The following is a 15444-nucleotide window of genomic DNA, read 5'->3' on the forward strand; positions in this document are numbered from 1 at the left end:
GTGTAAAGTTCTTTATAAGCTTTCAAATGCTATGTGAGAGCTACTTATTGCTATTGGATAGTAAAGGTATTATTAATCTCATTTGACAGGTGAGGGAAGTGAAGCCTACAGCTTGGCCAAAATCACACAGTCGGTCTGCATTCAAACCCAAGTCCTCTCATGCCAAGTCCAAAGCTTTCGCCCGAGCTACCACAGTAACCTTTTCCATTACTAGGTGAAAAATGAGTGAGTACTAATGGAGGCATCCGAGGCTCTACTGCTGCGGGGAATTTCTGGAGAGGTCATGCCCTCAAGTTCTAGAAAGTACAATTTTAATTTCGGCCAGAGAGAAATTAGGAGTGTGGGGACTAGGACAGGGCTTGAAGGGAATGTGGGGCAGACCACAAAGGAGAGAGTTGGTTATGAGGGTACAAAACTGTCCAAAAGAGGAACGCAAAAGGAAAGGCTGGGGAGTAAGAGGTCAGAAGTGACAGCTCCGCCCATCCTCTGCAGCCACGCCCCTCCCCACCGGAACCCGCCCACAGGGCGTAGCCAAGCGTGGGGACTTTCCTCCAGTCCTCCCTATCCCTCCCATCCACCCCCGCCCCGCCCCCGCTGGACACGTCGGGGCGGAAGTCTCGGTCCGCTCCACCGCAGGGGCCCCGCAGATTTCAGCCACCCCCCTAGAGTCCGAGCCGGAAGGAAGTGGAGTGGACCGGGCCGGAGCCGGCCTCCTCCGAGCCGGGTCCGAGTGGCAGCCACGGTCTCTGGAACCGACGCTCCAGGGGCCGAGGAGGATGAGGCCGAAGAGGTGGCTGCTCCCGGCCGCGGCCGCCCTGCTCTGGGGCTTTCTGCTAAGGATGGTAAGGGAGCGGCGGCCGGGGCGGCCACCGAGCTCTGGCTCCCTCCCATTTGGCCTTCCCGGGCCGAGCCGTAGGGCGTGGCTGAGGATGCCCCCAGATTTCCCTCCCTTCCCTCCTCCCCTTCTTTCCTCCTTTTCCCTCCGCCCAGGCTGCCCTGCATTCCCCTCCTTGTATTTGCTTTCCCTCTTCCCCCTTTCCCTCCTCCCCTCTTTCTATCCCCGTTTCCCTTTCCTTCCATTCCCTTTCTTCTGCCTTTCATTCCTCCCCTCCCTCCTCCTATTCCCCTCCTTTCCCTAACCACCCTCCCGTCTTCTCTGTTTCTTTTCCTCTTTCCGTCTGTATTATGCCACTTCTTTACTTGCTGTCTCCTGGAATGCCTTAAAACCCCAACCCCCACCCCCACCCCTCCGGTAAGGTGTAGGTGGAGCTTCCCTTCTCCCTCTCATTTCCCTTGATTCTTGCTCCCCTCTACAATTCTCTATGTTATTTCGAGCAGTGATTTATTGCCCCCGGGACTGCGAAGAGTTAGGTACCCGTTAGGGAACAACTTTAATATCCTTCCACCCTACCCCTAGAGTTAGACATTCCCAGAGTGTTTAACTTCCACATATATTGGGTTTTAGTTGTGCAAACAGGCACTTGGTAATTTTTTTCCCTTCTCTCCATAAATTAGTGACATTAAAGTAGAGCATTAGACTGTTCCAGAGCTTTGTTACAATGTCATTTATTACACTTCTTTTGTATAACTTAAAGGAAACGAAATCACTGCGTGGAGCGGCAGTTCAAACTTGAAATGGTCACAAAGCTAGTACGATGATTTCAGTTTTGTTTTAGTTTCAGGTTTCATTTTGACGCTTCATAAGTTTACAGCAGTGTAACTTTAAATAGGATATGTGATCATAGATTTAAAGCTAGAAGGAAGGTTATCTAATCCAATCCTCTTTAAATTAGCCTTTGAATGTACTAGTAAGTGGTTTATACTGCAGACCTTGCAGAAAACATTTTTTCTGGATACTGTTTTACTAATTTTTAAAATATCAAATCTATATTGATAAGGTCTAGCTCAATTAAAACTAACACTGGTGAAAGGCTTATGTGTTAGCATTTGTTGTGGTAAAGGTTCATAATTAATGGATAAATTAAATTCCACAAGTTTATGCTTGTGTACTAATAAGTATTCTGTGCTATATGAGAAATATAAATGAGGTGAAATATCTGAAAGTCTTTGGGGGGAAATACTAAAGTGGATTTATGACCTCATTAATTTGAATGATCTTTTAATGGTGCAGATCATAACCCATACCTACTGGCCCATCCTCTGCAACTTTTGACTTGCTGTAACTTCCACGACTGGGGGTGCTATCGACTTCCTCCCTTTCTTCTGATATTGAGAGAATATTGAGAGAAATCACTAGGGCTGTCCAGTGATATTCATCCTTACAAAATCATCAGCCCATCTTTTTCTAACAATTATTTCTCCAAGACATTCCTTTCTCCCTAGTCTTTGAACTATGTTCCTTATGTTATTGCAACCTACTCACATCTACCATGTTACTCTTAATACCCTTTTGGAGATTGTGATGTTCTATTATTTGAAACATTTGAAAATACTAGAATAATATTGTTATTTAAAATGTGGCCTTTTATTTTGGGGAGACCTTTGGTGGCATTAGTGAATGTGTATGTGTATGTATATATACACATCTGTGTACATACATGTATATTGTTTATAAATGTATATGTATATATATAGTCTTCAAGGAACTGACAGTCTAATGAGGGAGAGTATACATTCCTGTATACTAAGTATAGTTACAAAATATCTTACAAATAGTATGTAATTCCCCTGTGTTCTCTGGCTCTTGATATTTTTCATAGTATTATTTTATACCTTTTCATGTGACCTTTGATAGGTTTTAAAAACTTTTTAAAGTATATTTTTTAAAAAATAAAATATATTTACAGTTTTTGCCCCAATACAGCAACCCCCCCCAAATCCTCAACACAATTCCCTATAAAACATTTTTAATTCCATTTCTCTTCCATTTTCCTGCTTGTGCCTCAGAGGCCAGTAGGCTGCAATATCCTACCTTCCACTTCTTATGCATTTCTAGTCATTTTATGATTTTCACTATATTTGCTTGGTTTTAATTAGTCCTCTGTGACTTACTTGAAATTTCTCCTTTCTTTTCCACCTTTGACACCTTTATTTCTCCTGTCAGGTTCTCTGTTGCCCTTCTCTTGGCCTCCTTCCTATATCCCCATGGTTTGTAGATTTTTCCTTATTATTCTTTAAAAATCCTTTAATAGTAATCTTATTATTATTCTTTTTCTTTTTTTTTTTTTGGCTAGGCAATGGGGTTAAGTGACTTGCCCAGGGCCACACAGCTAGTAAGTGTCATGTGTCTGAGGCCGCTTTTGAACTCAGGTCCTCCTGAATCCAGGGCTAGTGCTCTATCCACTGCGCTACCTAGCTGCCCCTTATTCTTATTATTCTTTAATAAGTTTCTTGTACTTCACTTTACATTTTTCCTTTTATGTCCCCTAATTACTTTCTGCCTTCTCTTTCTTCTGACTCTTTGAAGAGAGGGAAGAGTAAGGGAAGGGGATACGAATTTGTGTAGCACCTACTGTGTGCCAGGCAGCGTGCTAAGGACTTTTTACAGACATTATCTTATTTGTTCCTCACAAAAATGCTGGGAGATAGGTGCTATTATTATCTCTGTTTTACAGTTGAGGAAACTAAAGTAAACAGAGGTTAAGTGACTTGCCCAGGTTCCCACAGCAAGTGTGTGTCTGTCTGAGGCAGAATTTGAACTCAGATCTTCGTGACTGCAGGCCCGGGACTCTATCCAATATGAAATTCAAATAAGGTGGTTCTTTGAAGCATTTGCATCCTGTAGTCTTTGCTCAGCAGGTACCATTTTCTCCCTGCTTTATGTTATTTACTGTACTTGAAAAAATACACTTTAATATCTTTTGGGAGTTTTTTACATCACCCAAAATCCCCCTTCCAGAACCATCTCATATTAAATATATATATATATATATATATATATATATATATATATATATATATATACATATACATATATATATATATATAATGTTTTAAACAAAAAAGAAGAGAGAAATGTCAGTAAAACTGAGCAGTATATCAAAAAAATCTTAAAATATGGGTTAAATACCATACCTATTGATCTCCCACCTCTACAGAGAATAGGGTAGGGGTGTCTTCCACCTCTTTTTAGAGCTATGGTTTGTTTTTTGGTTTTTTTTTATAATTTTCCAACATTCACATTTGATTGTTTTGTGTTCTTTCAGTTTATATTGTTGTCATTCTCTATATTGTTTTCTTGACTGCATCAAATCATGTAAATCTTTCTATGCTTCTCTTTATTTATACTATATTTCTTGTTGATCCCAAGTTACTTTGTTTTCCTTCTTCATACCTTTTCTTTTGCTTTAATAATATTTTATTTCTTCAAATTATATATAAAGACAATTTTCAACATTCCTTTTTTGAAAGATTTTGAGTTTCAAATTTTTCTCCCTTTTTCTTCTCCCCCCCCCAGATGGAAAACAATCTGATATAGGTTATACATGTGCAGTCATGTAAAACATATTTCTATATTAATCATGTTGTGAAAGAAGAAACAAAGGAAAATGTAAAAAAGACAACAACAACAAAGTGAAAATAATATGCTTTGATCTGCATTCAGACTCTATCAGTTCTCTCTGGATGTGAACCACATTTTCCATCATGAGTCTTTCTGAAAATGTCTTAGATCATTATATTGCTGAGAAGAGCTAAGTAAATCATAGTTGATCATTGCACAGTATGACTGTTACTAGCACAATGTTCTCCTGGTACTGCTTACTTCACTCAGCATCAGTTCATGTAAGACTTTCTGGTTTTTCTGAAGCTCACCTGCTCATCATTTCTTTCTTTTTCCCCTCCAGTTTATTTATTTATTTTTAGTTTTCAACATTCACTTCCACAAGATTTTGAGTTCCAAATTTTCTCCCCATCTCTCCCTTCCTCCCACCCCATGGTAGTGTGCATTCTGATTACCCCTTCCTCCAGTATGCCCTCATTTCTGTCATCCCCCCCCTTCTCTTATCCCCTTCCCCTTCTGTTTTCCTATAGGGCAGGATAGATTTCTATACCCCATTGCCTGTGTATCTTATTTCCCAATTGCATGTCAAAAACAATTTTTAACATTCATTTTTAAAACTTCTAATTTCTCTTCCCTCTTCCCTCCCCACCCACCCTCATTGAGAAGGCAAGCAGTTTGATATAGGTTATACATGGGTAGTCATGCAAAACACTTCCATAATAGTCATTTTGTGAAAGACTAACTATATTTCCCTCAATCTTATCCCGCCCCCCATTTATTCTGTTCTCTCCTCCCCCCCCATTTATTTTGTTCTCTTCTTTGACCCTGTCCCTCCTCAAAAGTGTTTGCTTCTGATTACTCCCTCTCCCAATCTGCCTTCTCTTCTATCACCGCCTCCCTGTCTTATCCCCTTCCCCCTCTACTTTCCTATAGGGTAAGATAGATTTCCATACCAAATTGAATGTGTGTGTTATTCTCTCCTTAAGCCACATCTGATGAGAGTAAAGTTTACTCATTTCCTCTCACCTTCCCCCCACTTTCCCTCCACTGTAAAAGCTTTTTCTTGCCTCTTTTATGTGAGATAATTTACTTCATTATTCTTCTCCTTTTCTCCTTCTCCTAGTACATTCCTCTCTCACTCCTTAATTTTTTTTAAGCTATCATTTCTTCATATTCAACTCACCCTATGCCCTTTGTCTATATATATATATATATATATATATATATATATATATATATATATATATATATATATATATATATCTTCCCTTCAACTACCCTAATAATGAAAGAGGTCTCATGAGTTACAAATATCAATAATGAGGTCTCATGAGTTACAAATATCATCTTTCCATGTAGGAGTGTTAACAGTTCAACTTTAATAAGTCCTTTATGATTTCTCTTTCCTGTTTACATTTCTATGCTTCTCTTGAGTCTTGTATTTGAAAGTCAGTTTTTCTGTTTAGCTCTGGCTTCTCAGGAATGCATTAAATTCTTCTACATCATTGAATATAAATTTTCCCCCCATTGATTACACTCAGTTTTGCTGGGTAGGTGATTCTCAGTCATAATCATAACTCCTTTGACCTCCAGAATATCATATCCCAAGATGTTCTATCCCTTAATGTGGAAGCTGCTAAATCTTGTGTTATCCTGATTGTGTTTCCTTAATACTTGAATTGTTTCTTTCTGGCTGCTTGCAATATTTTCTCCTTGACCTGGGAACTCTGGAATTTGGCTATAATGAGGTGATCAGTGGATTCTTTCCATTTCTATTTTACTCTCTGGTTCTAGAATCTCAGGGCAGTTTTCCTTGATAATTTCTTGAAAGATGATGTCTAGGCTTCTTTTTTTTTGATCCTGGCTTTCAGGTACTCCAATAATTTTTTAAATTATCTCTCCTGGATCTATTTTCCAGGTCAGTTGTTTTTCCAATGAGATATTTCATTTTGTCTTCTATTTTTTCATTCTTTTGGTTTTGTTTTATAATTTCTTGATTTCTCATAGAGTTACTAGCTTCCATTTGCTCCATTCTAATTTTTAAGGAATTATTTTCTTCAGTGAGCTTTTGGCCCTCCTTTTCCATTTGGCCAATTTTGCTTTTGAAGCCATTCTTCTCCTTGTTTTGGACCTTTTTTACCATTTGGCCTAGTCTGTATTTAAAGTGTTATTTTTTTCAGTATTTTTTTGGATCTCCTTTAGCAAGCTGTTGACTTGTTTTTCATGATTCTCTTGCATCACTCTCAATTCTCATCCCAATTTTTCCTCTACTTCTCTTACTTGCTTTTCAGAATCCTTTTTGAGCTATTCCATGGCCTGAGACCAATTCATATTTTTCTTTCATTTTTTTTTGTTTGTTTTGTTTTTGCTTTTTGGTGAGGCAGTTGGGGTTAAATGACTTGCCCAGGGTCATACAGCTATTGTCAAGTGTCTGAAGCCAAATTTGAGCTCAGGTCCTCCTGACTCCAAGGCCAGAGCTCTGTCCACTGCACCACCTAGCTGCCCCTAATTCTTACTTTTCTTGGAGGTTTTGGATGTAGGAGCTTTGACTTTGTTGTCTTCTGAGTGTGTCTTTTGATCTTTCTTGTCACCAAAGTAAGATTCTGTAGTCTGAGTTTTTTTCCTGCTCTTTGCTCATTTTCCAGCCAATTACTTGACTTTTTAACTCTTTGTTAAGGTAGGTCTCTGCTTCTAGTGTGGAGGGCATACTGTCCCAAGCTTCAAAGGTTTTATGCAGCTGTTTTCAGAGATACTTGTAGGAACCTGTAAGTTTTCAGTTCTTCCAAGGTGGTATGATCTAAGGAGAGGTGTTTACTCCTCTCCTGGCCTGTACTCAGACCTGTGAGTGACCACAAGCTCTCTTTTCTGCCCTGCAACTGTGAAGAGGGTTCTCTCTGCACTACTGCCACAAGCTCTGCTATGCCAGTGCTCCTCCTCACCCCAGTACTGCAACCCAGATCCAAGTATGGGCAAAGCAGCAAAATCCTGCCTCATTGCCAGCAAAGAGATCCCTGTAATCTTTCTCTGATCAGTTGTTTGATCCCCTTACCATCTATGGGCTAAGAGCTATGGAAGCAATTGCTTACGCTGCCAGTGCTACCACCCCTGGGCTGCGCTACACTCCTCTCTCACCCAGGTGTGACAGACCTTTCCCACTGACCTTCTACGTTGTCTTTGGCATTTGTGGGTTGAGAGGTCTAGAAATAACCACAGCTGCCCGTGATTCAGTTGTAGGAGGCCTGCTCTGGGTTTCCTGGGACCTAGTCTATGCCAGTGCCATCCACACTGAACTGCACTCCTCTCCCAACCTGGCACAACAGACCTTTCCCTTCCACCATCCAGATTGTCTTGGGCTGGAAATTTGTTTCACTCTGTCTTTTTGTGGGTTCTGCTGCTCCAGAATTTGTTTAGGGTCATTTTTTGCAGGTATTTAGAGGGGTTTGGGGGAGAGCTCAAGCAAGTCCCTGCTTTTCCTTTGCCATCTTGGCTCTGCCCCCCTTCGCTCCTTTTCTCAAAGTCATTTGAAATTTTTCCTTATTTCCCCTCATTTATTCCTGAAGTTTCAATTTACTCTTTCCCATTTCATGAACACCAAAGCACTGTGTAAATGTTAGTTGCTGTTATTGTTATTATTACTACTGTACCCCACCATATTACCTCCTAAGCTACTTGTGTGAGTTGATGTAACAGACTCTACAGGCCCCACCCTTGACCTTCACTTCACTAATATAGCCACACTTCTTCCTTTCTAGTGTGGATCAGTGAAGTTTATTTGGTCTGTAAAGTAACCCTAAATAATAGATAGGACAGGCTTTCTTTTTTTTTTTGACAAATTAATCTAAAACCCAGAAAGTATTATGCTATGGTACTGTCAACAAGGGGTCCAGGATCCAAGTTGCTCATTCAGTTATGTAATGGGATTGGCAACTGGCAGAGATCCTATTGAGCAGGAGACGGGATAACTGGTAGAACTTGGGCATAAGGAATGAAAATCAGTGGTAAACCACTGGGGTACAACACTGAGATTTTCTTCCATTTATATTTGTATATACATAATCATTTGCTTGTTGTCTCTCCAATAAGATGTGAGTTTCTTGAGAAGAAGGACTATGTTTTTGCCTTTCTTTATATCTCCAGCATTTAGCATAGAGCCTGGCTCATGGCAAGTGCTTAATAAAATGTTTGTTGACTGAGTGACAAGGGCAGGGACCCTGCCACTGTGTGAGATAGAATCAATAACGTCATAGTGAGACCTATAGGAAAAATAGCTCAATGTCAACTCTCTTCAAAGTCAGTAATGGTTTTCTAATATGGAGTAGGAATGATTCTGCAGTTGGAGTTAAATAGGCAAACCAGTGAAGCTTAAAGGTATGTGGGAGAAAGAACACAGGCTGGCTATTATGGATTAAATCTATTTAAGTTTTTAAAAATCCCTTGATGAGATTCTATACCAGAGACTGTTTTAAACTTTTTAGTTCTTTCAAAATTGGAGATGAAGATTGTTTTCCGGAATAGGGAAATAGCTTGAAGACTGGAAACAAAAAGTCTAGATAAGGAGACCCTACTGTGGACAGGTAAGTGTAAATTGATGTAAATTGGGCCTTAGAAATCAGGGCAAAAACTAATCTTTACATTGTTATAAAAGGTTTGGAGGAAGGATTAGATAGGAAAATGTTCATGTTTGCAAATGAAGTTTTACTCTTCTGAAGAAAAAAAACCTTATGGCTATAAGGTCTGAGAGCAAGTGGGAAGAAAAAATTGTATGTTAGTTTCATTATAGGTGCAGCTGGGCGATGCAGGGGGAAGAACAGCAGGCCTAGAATCAAGAAGATCTCAGTTCAAATCAGGCCTCAGACACCTACTACCTGTATGACCCTAGGCAAACACTTAACCCCCATTTGCCTCAGTTCCTCATCTGTAAAATGGGGACGCACTGGGGAAGGAAATAGCAAACCACTTCAGTATCTTTGCCAAGAAAACTTAGAGTCAGACTAAATGATGCAACAATAGTTTCATTGTAGGCAAGGGAGAGGCAGTGAAAAGTCTGCAGTCTTACCTCTGATACTCACTATTTGGGTGACTTTGGACAAGTCATTTAACCTTCTTGGGCCTCAGTTTTCTTATCTATAAAAATAAGTGAGTTGGATGAGATGACCTTTCAGGTCCCTCCAGCTCTAGACCTATGATCCTATGAAGTTAGTCAGTCAATAAATATTTATCAATCAGGTGCCTGTTATGTGTCGGGCATTGTGCTAAGCACTGTGCTCTGCTCTTGAGGAGCTCAATAGGAGGAGTCTACTAGGAGAGATAGCATGGAAATAACTATGTGCAAACAAGCTAGTTTTGGGATAAATTGGAAATAATCGATAGAAGGCACTAGAATAAAGAAGAATCAGGAAAGGCTTCCTGTAGAAGGTTCAGTTTTAGCTGGGACTTTAAAGAAGTTGAGAATGAGAAGGGAGAACATTCCAGGCATGGGGGACAGCCAGTAAAAGTGCCTGGAGTCAGTAGATGGAATGTCTTGTATGAGGGACGGCAAGGAGGTTAGTATCACTGGATAGCAATGTACATAGGGACCTGGCAGTTGGTGGATGGTTGTAAGGTATAAGAAGACTGGAGTGGGGTTGGGGGGACCAGGTTATGAAGGGCTTTGAATACCAGAGGATTTTTGCCTGGTGATTCTGGAGGTGATAGGGAGATACTAGATTGTATTGAGGTGTAGGCGGTGACATGGTCAGGAAGGAACCATAAATGCAAGATAATACATGCAGAGAAACAAATAATTAAACCAAATTTACAGAATGGTGACCTCCTGATCCATCAGTTGTAACACAATAAGTTAAATTCAGCAAATTAGGAATTGCAAGGCAGTGGGGATGCAAAGACAAGAGCCAAACAGTCCTGGCCTTCAGGGACATGATATGCTATTTGTGAAATACAACATTTTGGACACTATTGAGTAAATGCAAGTTTCAGGATGGACACTAAAAAATGAGGGGAATTAAGCATTAGAAAACCATTATATTATGAGGTATCATTGGGTTCTGAGAATATAGTTTCAAAAGTGAGACAGTCCCTACCCTCAAAAGTCTTATGTTGATAACTAGCTAAGGAAAAAAAAAAGCCTGTGGAGGAGTGTGGCATGAAGATCAGCTTGTGCAAAGTCATGGAAATAGAATGTGGAGATCAGGAAACAGGAAGTAGGCAAATTTGGCTAAAATCTTAGTTGCATAAAGGGGACTAATATAAAATAAGTATGCAAAGGTAGGCAGGAGCCAGATTTTATACGCCTTTAAATGCTAAGCTAGGGAGTTTGTATTTCATTCTAGTGGCAGTTGGAACCAATGAAGCTTGAGAAGAGTAGGAAACATTGGGAAAGGGAGACATGACCTGGTCTGACCTGTGCATTAGGAAGATTATTTTGGTAGCTGTATGAAGCATGGATTGGAGATGAAAGAGACTGAAAGAAGTGAGACCAGTTAGGAAGCTGTTATAGAGGTACAGGCTAGAAGTCTCAATGTGAAATGAAGTAATTGCCCTGAGTGGAAATAAGGGGAGAGATTTCAGAGATATGGAGATAGTATCTATAAGTTTGATTAGATATGGAGAGAAAGGGAAAAGATGGGGATGACTCTAAGTTTGGAAGGATGATGCAATCCCAACAGAAATAAGGAAGTTCTGTTTCTCAGAAAGGAAAAAAGGTGTGGGTTTCTGAGGTCAGTTTTGGATTTGTTGAGTTCAAGAAAATTTTGTATAACAAAAATGCATCTTGAATTATTTTTTTAAATGTTCTGTAAGAACTCTTTGTGATTACCGATTCTGATTTTTAAAATCTGACATCTAAAATCTTTGAGGAATCAACACAAATTCATCAGACTAAGAGACTCAAAACATCATTGTAGACTGATCCTTGAAGAAGTCAGCTCAAGGCATTGCTGTAGTCAAAAGGGCTAAGAAAAGACTGACCATTCATAAGAATGGCATTAAAAACAAAAAAAAGCTTATCTTTATACAAAACCATGATTCTTCTGCAGCCTCACCACACCAAAGCTAAAAGAGAACTAGTTTGTGGAGAGTAACTAATATGATTAAAGGTATGGGAGGTTATTCTATGATGACAGTCTTAAAAACATTAGAACTCTTTAAGTCTGAAAAGACCATGCTGAGAAGATCATAGGCCCAAGAACTATAAAATTATGAATGGTCTATATACAGTGAAGAGGGCATTATTTACCAAATCTAAGAAGTAATTAAGTGCGAAAAAGATGAAAGGATGCAATTGAAGAAGGATATGTCAAGGGGACATTCTGATATACTCAGGATGCTAGAATGAGATATATTTAAGACAATGAAGAAACAGAGTTCTTGTCTTGGTCTTTTCACTAGCCAGACAAGTAAAATTAAGCTAATTAATTTACCTTACCTGTTTCTTTATCTGAAAAAAATGAGGGGGTAAACTAGGTGGTCTCAGGTCCTTTTCAGCCCTAATATTTAATGAGTCTACTAAAAAGACTTTTTTTCCCACAAAAAGACTATACAGCTTGAAAATATTAACAACATTTTTAAAAAAAGATTCATATAACTCATTGTGGTCTTGTTACCCATGAATTAACTAATGGAAATTAGGATATTTGAGAGGAAATTTGGATGTTTGGGAATCAATCATATTTTTTATGTATTGACTTCCTTAACGTCTCTTCATCACTTAATACTACAGATCATCTCCTTGCTAAGTCTTCTTTTGGATTGTTACATTGTATCCTCATATTTCTTCCCTCTCATCTTCTTAATCTCTTGATATCCCCTAAAGTTCTGTCCTTGTTTCTCTTCTTTCTACCCACTCTTCGTTGGTGATCGCTATCACTTTATAATCATTTTATGTAGAAAAGTTCCAAATCTGTAACTCCGCCCCCCTCCCCAACTTCCCCTCAAATCTCCAGTCTCCTGTTTCCAAATGTTTCCTAGATATAACCATCTAGACATTCTGCTGGCATTGGCATTTCACACTCATGCATTCACATCAAAATTATTCATTTCTGCTCCCTCTTCCAAAACTCTCCTAACCTCATTTGGTTCCTCTATTTCAGTTGGTGACATCACCTAAGCTTGTAACATTGGAGACATTTAAATTTTTCCGTCTCCCTTACTTTGTGAGTCAAATTATTTGCCAGATAATGTATGTTCTTACTTTCCTATTTGTACACCCAAAGCATAGTGCTTTACACATAGTATGTACTTAATGAATACTTTTTTTGCATTCATTCATTCATTGTACCTTCACTACAACTTAGTCTCTCCTTTTTGTTTGTACTATAACCACCCTACTTCAGCTTCATGCCCCTGTGTGTGTGTGTGTGTGTGTGTGTGTGTGTGTGTGTGTGTGAGCACGCATGCACACACTATACTACCATCCTAACAGAGGTGTTTTTTTGTTTTGGGTTTTTTTTTTCCTTCCAGGATTATCCTTTCTTCAGTCTGTTCTTAGTGTAGTGGAGAGAGTGCTGCATAGGAAGCTGGGAAACCTAGGTTTGACTGCCACTGCCACTTAACTGTCTCTGTGACTTCAGCAAGTCACTTAACCCTTCTGTGCCTCAGTTTTCTTATTTGTAAAATGAAGAATTTGGAGATTTCTATGGTACTCTATATCCCATAATCTTTCACTCTGAGCATGTCACTGTACCATTCCTCTATTTAAATATTCTGTGACTTCCTAAGGCCTATGCAGAATAATATCAACTCCTGACCCCATACATTTAAGATCCTCTACATCCTAGCCCTAACCTACCTTTCTCAACTAAATCTTACTACTCCCCTTGGTATGCACTTAATTCCAGCATAACTAGACTACTCCTCATCTTTAATTCTTGACTTACCCCTTTACATCACCTTACCTTTGCTCACATTCATTCCCCAAAACCCAAGTGGACACTCATCTCCTTACCATCATTTATCTATTGAAGTCTTACCCTTTATGGTACAACTCAAGTGGCATCTCTTCCGTGAATCCTTCCCTCATACCCACCCTGCTTTTCCTGCCTTTACCTACTGGGTGAAAGTGATCTCTCCCTCCTAATTTTCTAAACACTTTGCCATAGACCTCTTCTTTGTATTTATCACACTCTCCCTTCTATCACAGTTATTTGTGTATATGTGCTTCCCCTCATTAAACTGTAAGCTTAAGAGAAGGATCTCCTCCACCCACCCTTGTATCTCCAGTGCCTAACACACAGCCTTACATATAGAAAACATTTAACAAAATCTGTCAAATTGAATGTCATGTAAGACAGCTATGAACCCAATTTGTCCTTGTACCACATGTCACTTAGTCATATAATACTGGGCACTTAGATGTTTAGTCATAATGTTGGGTTAGATGGACCATGGTTTTGACTTAATGTGACAGTTTCTTTACTCTAATGGATGTGCAGTTCCAGAAACAGTCACTTATTTGTATATTTACCGCCTTAATACTTTCATTAAAAAAGTATTAAGTCTTTGATTCAGAACATTCATTTGTAATTCCTTACAACTGTGTTTTAAGACATACCTTTTCCATGAAGATTTCCATAAATTTCTGGTTCAGATTAGATTACATCTCTTTTTTCTGACTTCCTGTAGTAGTTATCATACATTGATATCTTGGTCCCCAGTAAGGGAGGCTTCATAAGATTGAATAGTTAGCCGAGAAGATGGTACCCAAGAACATAATATGAATTTCTTAACTTTGGCTTAAAATATAGGCATAATGAATTTGTTGCCAGAGGATGGAGTTTACCTAAAAAGAGCTGGTAAATATGTATTTGCATATAATCTTACAAATTTAATCACAAAGGCTTTAAACAAAAAAAGGGGGGGGTGAGGAGGAAGGATGAAGAAAACTGCATGTTTATCCACCAAGCTAGACACCATAGAGAATAACCACCATGAAGGAAGGAAAAGACCAGTAAAGGTTCCCAGTAATTCATAGAAGGTAAATTCAAGAAAGAAGCTAGTCTAAGATAACTTCTGGCTTAGGTTAAAAGCCTAAGTTTAAGCCGGGCCTAACATGATGACTACACAAATGCACAGAGTATGGGTAATAAGATAAACTGAAGATTTTAATGTAAGGAAGCAAAGTCCACAGAGAGCTGGTAGAATGGGGACTCATGACTGGACTGTGGTTCTGGAAAGGAATTCATTATTCAGAAAGAAGAGAATAGAGAAAGAGCAAAAAGAGGAGTGGAGCAAGGTAGCATTGTATATTAAGAACATATATTAATTTTAAGATAATCAGAAACTAAATAGAGAATGCTTAATGGTTAAAAGCAACAGAGAAAGTAATATTGTTGTAGGGAATAACAGGGCTACCTGGCCAGGAAGGACAAGTTGATGAGTTCAGGAAATAAACCGCAAATATAATACAAAAGTCTGATACAATAGTGATGAGGGAATTCAGTTTTCCAAACTCATTCTATGACAAGAAGAACATCAAATAATGTCCATTGTATTGGTTTATGTTTCCCCTTCTCTCCCTTCTTTTCTGAAGTCATTGTTGGGGGTGGGGGAGGGGAGGAAGTAGAGTCCAGGAGTTTTCTTATAGATACCTAAAACTCCCAGAGTGCTTCTAAGAAAGTGAGCCAAGTTCCTATGACATTTACCATTCATGGGGAACTTAGTCATTTGCTACTTTACAATTTTGGGGGGTTTGTTTTATTGATGCGTCATGACATTATGTAACTAAACCCATCAGTGAGCCTTCTCTTGTTTATTTATAATAATAAAAAAAAAGTAAGCAAGATCAGCTGATGCAATGCCTGTGTCTGATAGGCCATAGGATTTACCATTCTACACTGCTAGTCCCTGCTACTCCAAGGCAATCTTGTATTAATCAGATCAGAAATTTCAAAGATTAATTATAATTTTAATAATAATAACTAACATTTATATAGCTCTTTAAGGCTCACAGAGCACTTTATTTATATTTTCTCATTTGATCCTCACAA

General features: G+C 38.9%; 1 protein-coding gene across 2 annotated transcripts in view; it reads left to right on the forward strand.

Moving 5' to 3' along the window:
- Positions 1 to 528: 528 nt before the first annotated feature.
- The window catches only part of SPPL2A (signal peptide peptidase like 2A), a 70850-nt gene continuing 55934 nt past the window's right edge, over positions 529 to 15444 (forward strand). For both annotated transcript variants that reach the window (XM_020980145.2, XM_020980182.2), the window contains exon 1: positions 529 to 842. In XM_020980145.2, the coding sequence (XP_020835804.1) occupies positions 777 to 842 (66 nt within the window). In that variant the 5' untranslated portion in view covers positions 529 to 776. The remainder of the gene's footprint in view (positions 843 to 15444) is intronic.

Source organism: Phascolarctos cinereus, unplaced genomic scaffold, assembly GCF_003287225.1.
Source record: "Phascolarctos cinereus isolate Bilbo 61053 unplaced genomic scaffold, phaCin_HiC Scaffold_3;HRSCAF=262, whole genome shotgun sequence".
Lineage (NCBI taxonomy): Eukaryota > Metazoa > Chordata > Mammalia > Diprotodontia > Phascolarctidae > Phascolarctos > Phascolarctos cinereus.